The following is a 13,747-nucleotide window of genomic DNA, read 5'->3' as shown; positions in this document are numbered from 1 at the left end:
CCATAAAATATTTTTTAAAGGGAACTGTATACTGGTTACATTTGTTTCAGATTGTTTTGACACCACAAAATACAAAAGATACAGAAAAACCACCGTGCTATTTGAAAATTAATCTTTGTTTTGTTTCACATTTTTGTTTACTTTTTACACCGTGGTGAACTAGACGCGTACTGCGAGCTGGCAATTCAGCGCAGGACGCTTAGCATGGCACAAAAGTTGATCGCGCAAGACCGGGCGCCGGTATTTGCGTTGGGTGCTGAAGACTCAATGCTGGACCCCAATATCGATTGATTGGTGACGTCTGAGAAAAAGGTCTATAGTGGGACAGTAAACGAAGCCACCTCCTCCTAGAAAACCCGACTGAATGAGTGACTCCATTTGACACCTACACCCCCTGTGTGGGAGGTTAAGGTCATGTCTTACATAGAGGGTGTGTGGATTTCAACTGGAATAGCCCAATTAAACTTAACACTGATTTACTCAGCTGTTGACAACCCGTTACACGAATATGACCAACACAAGTAAATGGGATTTTTCATGAAGCTAATCTGTCTCCAACATTCATCCTACCCCAGGGAACTGATTACCTGATTCCCTACCCCAAGGGGGATTTATTCCTCCTTACCTGTAAGTGTTCTAGCAGCCCATATAGAAGAATAAATGCAAAAAGCACACCGGCGATAACAAATGATAATAGCATGGTAAGATTCTTTGGCTGTGTGAAGAGCTGTGTGATAACGATGCATAAAAATAATAGGAAAGCACCCCCTAGGTAGTACTTGTATGATGGATCTTTGAGCTTCAAAAACTGAAAAGAAAACCAACAAATAATGTGGTTATGTAAGTGAGAATGCATGGTATCAAATACAGGATATAATATGTACACACCAAAAGTGTCAAAGTTTATTTGCTTCCATGACAATGTAAGAACATATTTTTGAATCAAAAATTGGCTGATTATACTATTGATAATCTTTCACCAAATCAACAGAAAAAAACCCCTTTTTCCGGGTGGAATAAAACAGGCGGACTCAGACTTATCATCAAGTAGGGTCGGTTGATCAGGATTTTTGTTTTTACTTTTTTTCTAGAGGCCAAAATGATCCTAAAAATCACCAAAACCTTGAAAAATCTGGCAAAAATTTGATAACCTTTTGCAAACATATTTCAAAAATCAGTCAAAATCAATTAATTTAGGAATAAACTGTCTGATTTTACATGATTTTAGCAATAAATATAAAATCTGTGTCCATCAGCCAATAAAACAGGTCACGGTAACAATAAAACAAGGGACAAGTCACTATTTACTCTGGGGGAATGAGTTGTTTGTTGACAAAAAAATGTTGCATTCACCCCTTTGCTTCCATTCAAAAATTCCACATTCCCCCTATTTATGAAATTTCACATTTCCTCCCCCCTCTTTTCTGGCAAAAAAAATCAGATTCCCTCTCTTGCTAACAAAAAAAAATTTACATTCCCCCCAAAACACCATTCCCCTTGGCATAAATACTGACCGCTCCCTAAGCCCTTGGTATTCTTACCCTTCTCTCATAGCCTGATTGTCTGAAGATCATTGTACCTCTGTGAAGATCTTCTGATTTTGACCAAGGTCTGTAATTGTGTACACAAAAAATACCATTATACAACAGAATCAGAATGACTTAGACACAATCAATATTATCTCTCCTGCAAAAATAGAAAGAAGGCTATTACGTCCTTTCATGTCATGCCATCTCATATCATCTGTCAGATCAGTGTAAGTAACATACCGCAATAACTTGATAGTTAGCATATGTGCTTACTATCGAGTGCTTTTGAAAACATGAACTTGTACCAAAGTCCAGCGCTTTACCAACTGAGCTAATGAGGTTGAGACACACATTAATTTGCAGGTTTACTCATATATAACTACCCAGCAAACACAAAAACGTTTTTAAAACGTTTTAAATAAGTTATATTTTGGGTTTTGGTTTAGGTAAAACGTTTTATTAACATTAAAATGTCGGGTTATATAAAGGTCATGAAATCGTTTTAAAACGTTTTGTATGAAAACACACTACAACAATATTTTAAATATGTTTTCGAAATGTCATTGTAAATTATTTTTGGCCAAATATTTTGTCAACACTTAAATAACATTATGTTTAAATATTTGCACCCAGCAAACACAATAATGTTCTTAAATTTTTTTTTTTACAAAACGTTTTAATAACATTTAAATGTCGGGTTATATAAAGGTCGTGAAAACATTTTAGAAACGTTATTGTAAATATTTTGGGCAAACATTTTTTGCAAAATATATTTTCAACCCCAAAATAACATTCTGTTTAGAATGATTTGTACCAAGTTTTCAAAAATGTTTTTGAAATGTTATTAAAACGTTTTTATACCCTTTATATAACCCGACATTTAAATGTTTTCTGTAAAACATTTGTGTTTGCTGTGCAGTAAATTACCAACAAATGTTATTTAATGTTATGAAAACGTTTTATACCATTAATGTACCCTTTATATAACCTGACATTTAAACGTTTTCTGACAACCTTTTATAACCTTTTGCGAATGATGTAGAAAACGTTTTGTGTTTGCTGGGTATGTGTATTGATGATTTGCTCAAAACCCTTTACACTTCTGTGGATGGGGCTATTCATGTTTGCATGTTATAAAAACACTCAATAGTAAACACATAATGGTAACTATCAAGTTTTTACGATATTCAAACTAATTTTGATACCTGATAGTATCTTTATACTCAAAAGAATATTATTCATCAAATGGTTTTAGATGAATGGAACATAATTATACAGTGTGTCTCATCTCAAGCCATGTTGGATGTCACAGAGGCAGTTTCTGCACCTGTGTAAATGTATTGCCACTGTGTCATCCAACATCACATTACTCTTAACTTGAGATGAGACACACTGTAGTAACCATATTTAGTTATTATTAATGTAAGTGGTAAAATTAATTCTAAGTTAATCTAACAAAGTTGCAAAAATGTTAAAAGCACTGAGAGCAAAATGGTGAGCATAACAATGAATGGTATTTCGTACATTCCTGGAGCAATGCAGTCAAACAGAAAAGTTGTTAGAAAACTAACACAGAATGTATTGAAAATGTCCAACTCAGTGGATTATGCACAGTGTTTTCTCATAGCTGTGCTTCACATAGAATTGATTCAATTGCCTCTGAAGCGGATTTATTGATATTGCTCACATTTTCAAAACTTTTTAGTGATAATTTTGTATTATTTTGTTTTATTTTGTATTAATTTTGTTATTTATGAATTAGATCAAAAACAGCATGACTTGTTGCTTGAAAAATCGATGCATTTGTGCTGAATGATAATGCCAGTCCAATGTACAAGCCCCTGTAGCGCTAGGGAGTTGTGCATTAGACGCATCAAAGTCTCAGCATGCATGTCTTAATTTGTCCAATTTCTTTGTCAACAAGTAATACACAGTTATTAAATACAAGCAATGTGCATGGATTAATGTTACCTGCTTTATACCAGATACACACCAAGATTCCTATTGGGACTGCCTGCACAGGTACACCATCGCTAAGGTACTTGACTGGTACTATGCAGTACCTGGGAGGTACCAGTGTAGTACCAGTGCAGTACCACTGCTGGTACTGTGTAGGTACTCTGGTGTACCAGTCAGGTACCTTGGTGACAGTTTACCTGTGCAGGCAGCCACAATAGGAATCTTGTAGTGTAAATTATATCATCATTGATAAAATTATTATGCATACTTATTAAACATAGTTAAAGCCAAACCTCAAAATATTGTTTCTGTATCATGATGCAAAACTGCACTCCAAAATAACAGTTTGGACTATATGCTTTAGGAAAGATCCCTGTATAAATGACCATTATGAGAATATGCCACAAATATGGGTCTCAATTACAGGCCTCTGATATAACAATGGCTAAGTTTTGCTAAAAATCTGAGCTTCAGATGTAAATATGGGTCCACTATTTCAGAGGCACATCAGGCTTACCATACTCAAACCAAACTTGAAATCCATACACCCCCTATGGAAGACATGTCCTTAATCTCCCACACAGGGAGTGTGAATTTTAAATGGAGTCACTCCTTCAGGTTACTCCATTTGAAATACACACACCCTGTGTGGGCATGTGAAGTTATTCTTCCATAGGGGTGTATGGATTTCAATTGAATAGCCCAGTATTTTGGAGTGCACATTTCACTGTGATACTGCTTCATTTGTACTTTGTGGCCTGGTTAAGCTGAAGTTTTGTTATGATGTTAACTTTTGTTTCGTTTGCAGTCTTAATATTGAAAAATAAAAGCATAAAATTACTTGTGTTCAGTGGCAGCGGAAACATTCAAATTTAGGGTGGCACGGGGAACAAGCATGTTTTGTTTTGGTTTTAATGGGAATTTTTTGCATGTTAGGCCCAAATAAAGGTGCATCTTGCTATTTGAAGGGCCAGTACATGTAATTTGTGTCATTTTTTAATACCCTATCGGTGTTTTATGTGCTAAAAAGGAAGATGCATAGGGCAGTTATTGCTTTATTTTTTATTATATTATGATTTTTGGAAGAGAGTCACCCCTTGCCAAAATTTTGGGGGGCGTGTCCCCCATCCCCCACTTCCACTGCCTATGCTTTTGTTACAAAAGTATGGTACCATTGCAGTTAGGAAATAAACCAAAAGTTTAATGATGTCCTGCAAACAAAAATCTGTTCATTTGGGGGAGAGGGGGTAAAAAAGTTTGGTAAAAAAAAAAAATACTTGAAATATCGATTAAAGTTGATTTTTTTAAAGATTTTCTGAATTGCTTCAAAAATATTCAAATTGAATCAACATTCTTGATATTGATATGAAGAATATTCATCACTTTTGATAAGTCTGTTTAATTTGAGAAAAATGAGGACAAATTAATATGTACCAATAGTAAATACACTATATGTAGGGTATAAGAGCCTTCCATTGTAATTTAAACGTGATCAATATTCTAGAAAATACAGGGTGTAATTTTCAACATTTCATACATACATTTCAGGGACAGGGAAAAGATCAGATTTTTGTTTATAAGGATGTCATCAAACCTTCAGTTCGTTCTCTGAGGGCACCATGTTATTTGGAAGAGGAGTTATGCAAAGTTAACCTACAAAAAGTGTCTGTACACTTAAAACAAAAGCCATTTCTTATTAAAGACACTAAAACTAAATTACAAAATAAAGTGGTCAATAGATGAAAAGATGGTCAATATAAATTTTTGTCACTTTGAAAAAGCTCTCTTTTTTTATTCAAATTGCTACAAGTTGGGGGAAATAACATCAAAATACTCAGAACAAAATTCTCCATCTATCGACAACTTTATTTTGTAATTTAGTATCAGTGTCTTTAAGAAATGGCTTATGTTTTAAGTGTGCGGATACTTTTTATGCGCAGTATATATATGTAGGATTGAAATATATATATGATAGATATGATATGTAAGCTTATATCATAAAGAATCTTGTTATGTGTATAAAAGAGACACCAACCCAAAAATGTGATCTAAGATATGTAACATCTGACAACGACCCAAGCATCCAGTATACCTAGAAAGCATTAAAACCATCAATATACATTGTTTTCAATCTCATGGAGACAACATTATTGACTGCAGATATTCTGTTTATCTTTCATGTAAAAGAGCGTAGAATTTATAGACCACTTGACATCATTGTTTATCAACAAAGGCCTATCGATATGATTGAATGAACCGCTACACTGTTCAATGGCTTTCTTGTACTATATGAAATGTGGTGGGCGATTTAAAATGCACATGCCCTGAGCAAACTACGATGCGTACGCACACTGCAGGGCAAAGACCAATGGAAATTACCATAATTCGCACAGATACAACCGGGCAATAACGTCACATGTCAAGTGGTCTATTACCTAGCACAGAAACCTTCCATTGAAGGATTATACAGCTTTATTCCTTAAGCTGTTTAATCCCTCAATGGAGTCTTTACACTAGTCTAACTCCTGAATATCTTACACCAGGGATACACCCCATTTTCCTGGTTACCATGGACACACCTTGTTACCATGGTACTTTATTAGTTTCCTGTTCACCGTAATAATCAAGCTGAAAGTGAAATAAACTGTTACCTTATAGAGGGAGCATATCTGTACGTGTAACATGTGATATTACTATATAATAAAACAAAAATGATTTTGTTCCAAACATTAATAACTTTTATTAGATTTTAAAAGATAATGAACAGAAAGTAAGCAGTTGGAACGGTTGAAGAAAATTTGGTACTCATAAAATCATACACTCCATTTGTCTATTTAACCTAACTTAAGGTTATTGGTAATTGAAATGCTATCAAATTAATATGGTGGCTCAGAAAAGAGCTGTTTTTAATTGTTTGCTTCTCAGGACAAATGACTGACATTTGAATGTTTGGGGACAAAGATCCACATAGCTATTCTTAATTTCTGAAAAATTATATTCCACATGAATTGGGCTATTCTAGTTGAAATCCATAAATCCCATATGGAAGATATTATCTTAAACTTCCACACAGGGAGTGTGAATTTTAAATGGGGTTACCCGAATGGGTGACTCCATTTGAAAGCTACACCTGTGTGTGGGATATTAAGGGCATGTCTTCTATATAGATTTCAACTGGAATTCTCTTGAATTGGGGGACATGGGGTCAGATAACACTATCAATTTAACCCCTTATGTCATTCTATGGCTAGCACACAAAGCATTACAACTTACTTTTCTGCATTGATTGCTTCTATGGCCTCTACCATCCTCTCATTAACTTTGCGATCAAACACAAGTCCTTTGCCTCTATAGACTCTGGAAAGAAATAATATTTTAACACCATAGAATAAATATTCCAACAAATTAGTAAGAGCTTACTGATGCCATCTTTAATTATTGACAACAAGGTCATTTATCTCTTTTGAGTTTCTCAAGAAGGGCAGGCCTAGAAGCTAGCCCAACAATCAAACAAAAGATAGAACTATCCACTCAGAATTTGCCTCCCTATGTTGCCCTGTCACTAGCCGCATCATACCAAACTGCACAATTACATCAACTTATTATGGTTTAGAATCACATCTGTTGGATCAACAAAATATGTTGGTCATCAGATAGGCAATTGACAATCAACATGGATTGGGCATGGATTCTGTGATATGTAATACAAGGGCTGCCAACTGTGAGTGACAGGCAATTCCCCTAGCAAGAGCTCTTGCCTCCCCTAGATGCCCCCAGTAAAAACTCAAAATTTCAAATCTTTCTACTTTATGAAGCAAGTTGGCACACAATTTGTTGATTTTTGCCTCCCCCCAAAAAGTAAATTCACTTTGACCCCCTCAATTTTTGTTCTTGTCCCATTGGCACTGATGGGGAACAAAAAGTGGACATTTCAACAGGAAAAAAGCAGGGAATATGTAGCAAGCAGCAGCAAGCTAGAATAGCTCCCAAATAGGCTGAATTTGCATGTTTTAAGCATAAACGCTGAGGTACGTGTACTGTATAGGCCTACCCTTTGCACCCCCTGAATATGCCCTTGACAAGAACTACAGAATAAATTCCTTACTCACTTTGCATTGTGATCCACAAGAGGAAATTTGAATAACAATGTATTGATGACATAGATGCCCTGAAAAGAAAAGATATACAGAAACAATAATTGATAATATATCATGTATAAAGTCAAGAAGTTATATTAGCATAACCCACCCTACCTTATGAGAGAAATACATTGATATTATAAAGTTTTTAACCAGATTTGAAATTCCATCACTGCATATATATGGGAAGATTAGGTAAAAAATAAAATAATTTTTCATTTGATAATCAGAAGGGGACCTAAAATGTTTTGTGGGTCATTAGTCAAATATTGACTATTCCCCAAATGACCATTTCATCCAGTATATTTATATTCTGACTTGAAAGTTAACTCAAATCTTCTCTTCTTGAATGTCACCAAACTTGATTTGTAAAAAATACTTGATTTTAACACCATAGAATAAATATTCCAATTAATAAGCAGTAGCTTACTGATGCCATCATTAATTATTGACAACAAGGTCATTTATCTCTTTTGAGTTTCTCAAGAAGGGCAGGCCTAGAAGCTAGCCCAACAATCAAACAAAAGATAGAACTATCCACTCAGAACTTTAGTCACCAGCTTCTATTGTTAATCATAGTCATGCTAAAAGTCGATCAATACATCTTGAAATCAGCACAATTCAGTGATATACCTTTTTGCTATGAAATTAATTTTCTCGGTCAAATAAAGCAATATTTTTTCCCTTCAGAAATGTCAGTTAAAGGGGCATTTCGTGATCCACAGCCTCATCCCCCCACTTTTCTCAAAAAAAGTTGAGATTTTTATATCACTGGAAACCTCTGGCTACATAATGTTTATGTACAAAATATTTACAACGCATTATCTATGGAGCAGTGTAATACACATAATCATGCATAACTCGTATTCTCTAAATCAGAATCAACTGAAATTTTGGGAATAGGCTTTTTTCGTGGATATGTACTGAAAAATGTCATAAAAAGAGGATGCTAGGATCACAAAATACTCCTTTAAAAACATTGTGCTTGGATGTACATTTTTTTAAATATCCTGGTGTTAAAATTAGGCATGAAATTGTGTCTTTTAGTGTTTTATAGGCCTTAACTTCGCCTGCGAGGTTTTTTTGGAATTAATTTTTTAGCGTTTCAAACTAATATAGTTTGCTAAAGAAAGATATTTCCCACCTCTGTAAGACACATCGTGTGGGTCTATAAATTAGTTTGGTCAGAATTTCCGTTTTGATTTCGCCTTTTTTCACTTGCGACTGTCCAACCAGTACTTCATTTCTAATATATCCAGCAGAAACAATTGATATTTCTATTGTGGCTTGCAAAATCTTCCATCCATGGGTTCATTCACAAGTTGATTTTGACAAAATTGGTAATCGGAATTGAAAAATGGTGCAATCAAAACCAAAATTCTGACAAGACTATGACATATAGCTTTATATGATGTGCTTTAGAAAGTTAGCGAATTATGTTACTTTGAAAAGCAAAAAAGTTTACCTCCCAAAAAGGCTCGCAAGGCAACTTGAAGCCTATGGAAATCAAAATCTTACACTAGAAGCATAAATTTCACACCTAAGTTTTTGAAAAAAATAGACAAGTACCAAGCATTAAACTTGATTTTAACACCATAGAATGTATATTCCAACTAATTAGCAGGCGCTTTATACTGATTCCATAAAAAATCATTGACAACAAGCAGGGTTGCCAAACCTGCGATTTGGTAGCCCAATTGGGCGACTTTTGAAGATTTTTCCCATGACTTATGACAATTTCCTGTCCCATAGAAACCAATGGTTAAGAAAAAAAATTGGGCGACTTTTCAACATTGGCTCCCGCGACTTCCGCTAGTTACCTGCCCCATAGAAACCAATGGTAAAGTGAAAAATTGGGAGACTTTTCGATTATTTGACCCGCGATTCGGGCTGAAATCTTTTGGCAACCCTGACAACAAGGTCATTTATCTCTTTTGAGTTTCTCAAGAAGGGCAGGCCCAGAAGCTAGCCCACCAATCAAACAAAAGATAGAACTATCAATTTCAATGTAGGCCTACTATAATGATCTGGGGGATATGCATTTTTCGTTAAAAATTTGAAATTTCTCCATTATCTGCCTGGTTTAAATAATGACCATTCCAGATTTCATTCTGTTCATCTCAAAATGCTTTGCTTGAATGTCACCAAACTTAATTTGTACAAATGAAAAAACCCAAAAAAACTTGATTTTAACACCATAGAATATATATTCAAACTAGTTAATAGGAGCTTACTGATGCAATCATTTATTATTGACAACAAGGTCATTTATCTCTTTTGAGTTTCTCAAGAAGGGCAGGCCTAGAAGCTAGCCCCAGGGCCGCGACACTCTGGCACTTGTTGGAAGACATCTAGCATAGATGAACTCCTGGATGGGGCAGCTTTAATTAGCATGAGGCCGCATTGATATGTAAATAGCGTATTGTTATTTAAATTTGCGCCCAGACGTATTGAGGGCGACAGTCATGTTATCCAGACGGAGAATGGCTGCATATGCCGGGCATGTCAATTTGCTGAGTGAAGGCTGATAATCACCTTTCTGTATAGGTAATAAGCTAGTATATTTCGTGTACCAGTTGGTTATAACAAAAAAATTAGTATCATATCAAATATATTAAATGTATAAACTTTGAAATTTACATGAATTTGAAGAGCAGAGCTTCGAAATGTAGCTAAGTCAGGTGATGTGAAATTCTGCTGCGTGACCCCCTCTGCGTGGTAGAAATTATATTCATAAAACATTGAATTTAACAGATATCATGGGTAGCCAACCACAATTTATCAGCATTTAAAATATATGTTAATTAACAAAGATAAATAATAAAGAGTACAAATGGCAATTAACTAGTAAACAAGCCTGAAATCTTAAAATGTTGCCACGTGATTTCCCGAACACATGATATGTCACCATGTGACCACTATTCAGATTTACCGTAAATATTTGGAGTATGCTTGCACATCATGCACATACACTGCATTTCTTTACTTCCGTATAAAATCAATAATTCATGCTGGAAGCCAAGTAACATTGTCTGCTCAGAGCAGATTGGTATTTTATTTTACTTGAGAGCATAATAGAAATACATAAAGACGAATAAGGCGCCATGATGGAAGGTCAGGTCGGGTATCAAAGGTTATTATAACTTAAATACTACTTGTATTTCCCACCTTGCCTCTGTCACATAATTTCCTTCATATTATTGACAGCAAGTCCTAATTTTGACTTTGCTATTGCAAAATGTCATTTCATATCAAATTAGTAGACTTTCTTTGAAAAAACATATCACTGGTGCCTGATGGGAATACCCGTCCGCCATTTCATTAAACTGGATCGTTTTCGCCTGTTTTGTGCCCAGATGTATTGAAGGCGCTATACTCTCATTGAACAGGCAAAGTTCGCAAAACTAACAACGTTGTTATTTGCCAAACTCAATTAACATGATCCAAGGGGTCGAACATGAATTATTCATAACGAGCTATAACGGATCGATAACTGGCCTCACTTTCTAGCTAGTAAACCAGCTGAATTTTTCATAGATTTTGCATTGCTAATAGAACAACCGTGAATTTAGTGTCACCCCTTGCATCTAGTACAGCAGACAGTACATGTACAATGTGATTCTTTCATTTATAATTAGGATTACGTCATTGACAGAGCTTGTTTATTTGTTCATTAGAATGATTGACAGCGGTGGGCGGACTTATACTGTAAAAATGTGATTCTCTAATAAATTATAGGTCACTAGGTCAATTCAGACAGTCTCTTCCTCAGATCTCTATATGTAGGACTCTATGGTATCTTCTCATTACACGTTCGTAGTACGACTTGGCCGGCGACGCCGCTTGCGAATCGCATGTCTTCAACTGCTGTATAGCATGGTATAGGCAGTTTGTACAGAGTGTCGCTTCTCTATCTCTTTTTCTCGGCTAGCCCACTCATCAAACAAAAGATAGAACTATCAATCTCAATGTACTTGGATCATGATCATGAGGATATGCATTTTTTAGAAATTATTTGAAATTTCTCCATTCCGCCTGGTTTACATAATGACCCTGTTCATCCTGACATAAAAGTTAAATTGAATCGTCTCAAGATGCTTTGCTTGATGTCACCAAACTTGATTTTTACAAACAAAACAAAAAAACCCAGGGGGATATGCATTAAAAATAATGACAGTTCCCTTTGCTTGAATGTCACCACTTACCAAACTTGATTTGAACAAAAACCAACAAACTTGATTTTAACACCATAGAATATATATTCAAACTAGTTAGCAGGAGCTTACTGATGCCATCATTTATTATTGACAACAAGGTCATTTATCTCTTTTGAGTTTCTCAAGAAGGGCAGGCCTAGAAGCTAGCCCACTCATCAAACAAAAGACAGAACTATCGATCTCAATGTACTTTGATCATGAGGATATCGCTTATTCTACAAAATCCGGTGCCAATCCACTATAAAAATAGAAAAAATAAAAGTTGTTCAAAAAGACCTGCTTTTTGTGTTTTTTAAGAGTAAATGTATCACTACTTTCAGATGTAAAAAATTGCCAACACCACTTGCATATTTTTCTTTCAGGAAGGCATGATGTTTTTAACACTAAAACTCAATGTAATGTGAGCTACGTTACCGACTACAAAATGGGCTGGTTTTACTCAATCCAGGTCATAAAAAGCAAACTAAAGATCACTTGAGTGAAATATAAAACAGATTTCACAATGTCATAGAAGTTTTGAAGATGCGTAAATGAGTGTATAACGTAGCTCACAGTAACGTAGTTCACTGGCTTTTAATGTTTTTAATGTGATTTGCGAACGTTAGAACGTTACGTTGGTTAATTCTAATATAAATGGGGTTCGACCACTGGTAGCTTTCACATATTATTAGGAAGTACATGTAATACAAGTGCATACTATAGAATCCTGGTAACGTAGCTCACCAATCTTAACATGGTCGGTCGAAATTTCAATGTTTACAACATTTCTATGCCAAAAATGCTACAGCATCACGATTTTTGCTGTGATTTTTAAAAACCTATGAGTGTTTCCTTTCAAAAACCGCAAATTACATTGATACCTCTGTTTTACTTCTTTCCAATAATGTGTGTTAAAAAGGGGTAACGTAGCTCACAGCGTTTTGGTGGAAAGTGCAATTTATTTTAGAATTACACAAAGACGTTTTAATCACTAAAAAATAATGTTGATAAACAATATGATGGTGCGTTATCTAATTAAAAAACAACAAATATGTAAAGAAATCGCATTTATTCAAAGAAAATATTCAGGGTTAGATGTGACACTTCAGCAGTGGAAACACATTTTTACCGATTTTGGAGCCTTTGCAAGGGTTAATCAGGCTGAAGAAAGCATTTAAAGTATGGTAATCTATATATGTCCGTGTAGATCTCGTTGAGTTCTACCAGAAAAACAACATATTTGATGCCCTAAATGCTCGACAAAGTGTTTGTGGACCAAAGAAAAGAAAAAAGGCTATTGGCACCGGATTTTGTAGAATGAGCGATATGCATTTTTTGGAAATTATTTGGAATTTCTCCATTCCGCCTGGTTTATATAATCAAAAATGACCATTTCAGACTTCACCCTGTTCATCCTGACATAAAAGTTAAATCTAATCTTCTCAAGATGCTTTGCTTGATGTTACCAAACTTGATTTTTATAAACAAAACAAAAAAACCCAGGGGGATATGCATTTTTTTGGAAAATATTTGAAATTTCTCCATTCCCCCTCCCACGTAAATAATGACAATTCCCTTTACTTGAATGTCACCACTCACCAAACTTGATTTGCACAAAAACTAACAAACTTGATTTTAACACCATAGAATATATATTCAAACTAGTTAGTAGGAGCTTACTGATGCCATGATTAATTATTGACAACAAGGTCATTTATCTCTTTTGAGTTTCTCAAGAAGGGCAGGCCTAGAAGCTAGCCCACCAATTAAATAAAAGTTAGAACAATTGCAATGACTTTGCTCAGTGCCAGGTGACTCCAAACAACAATATAGCTGATTACTTATGGCGAGTTATGTTGGCTTGTTCAATGTATCTTGGACAACGCAATACATTATGATTTTTCCCAAGCACCCATTACTCATC

The 13,747-nt window shown here is 35.1% G+C and overlaps 1 protein-coding gene across 2 annotated transcripts in view; it reads right to left on the bottom strand.

The window, feature by feature from the left end:
* LOC140136295 (adenylate cyclase type 2-like) overlaps nucleotides 1–13,747 on the bottom strand; it is a 253,283-nt gene that overhangs the window by 29,346 nt on the left and 210,190 nt on the right. Inside the window, exons 9-13 of one of the 2 annotated variants that reach the window (XM_072158020.1) lie at nucleotides 7,598–7,656; nucleotides 6,762–6,845; nucleotides 6,140–6,181; nucleotides 1,542–1,611; nucleotides 626–808 (exon numbers count right to left, since the gene is read on the bottom strand). In XM_072158020.1, coding sequence (XP_072014121.1) covers nucleotides 626–808; nucleotides 1,542–1,611; nucleotides 6,140–6,181; nucleotides 6,762–6,845; nucleotides 7,598–7,656 — 438 coding nt within the window. The remainder of the gene's footprint in view (nucleotides 1–625; nucleotides 809–1,541; nucleotides 1,612–6,139; nucleotides 6,182–6,761; nucleotides 6,846–7,597; nucleotides 7,657–13,747) is intronic. The other variant, XM_072158021.1, reaches the window with a different exon arrangement.

Source organism: Amphiura filiformis, chromosome 16 (genome assembly GCF_039555335.1).
Source record: "Amphiura filiformis chromosome 16, Afil_fr2py, whole genome shotgun sequence".
Classification (NCBI taxonomy): Eukaryota; Metazoa; Echinodermata; class Ophiuroidea; order Amphilepidida; family Amphiuridae; genus Amphiura; species Amphiura filiformis.
Note: the sequence above shows the minus strand (reverse complement) of the source record. Positions and strands in the feature narration are given on the sequence as shown.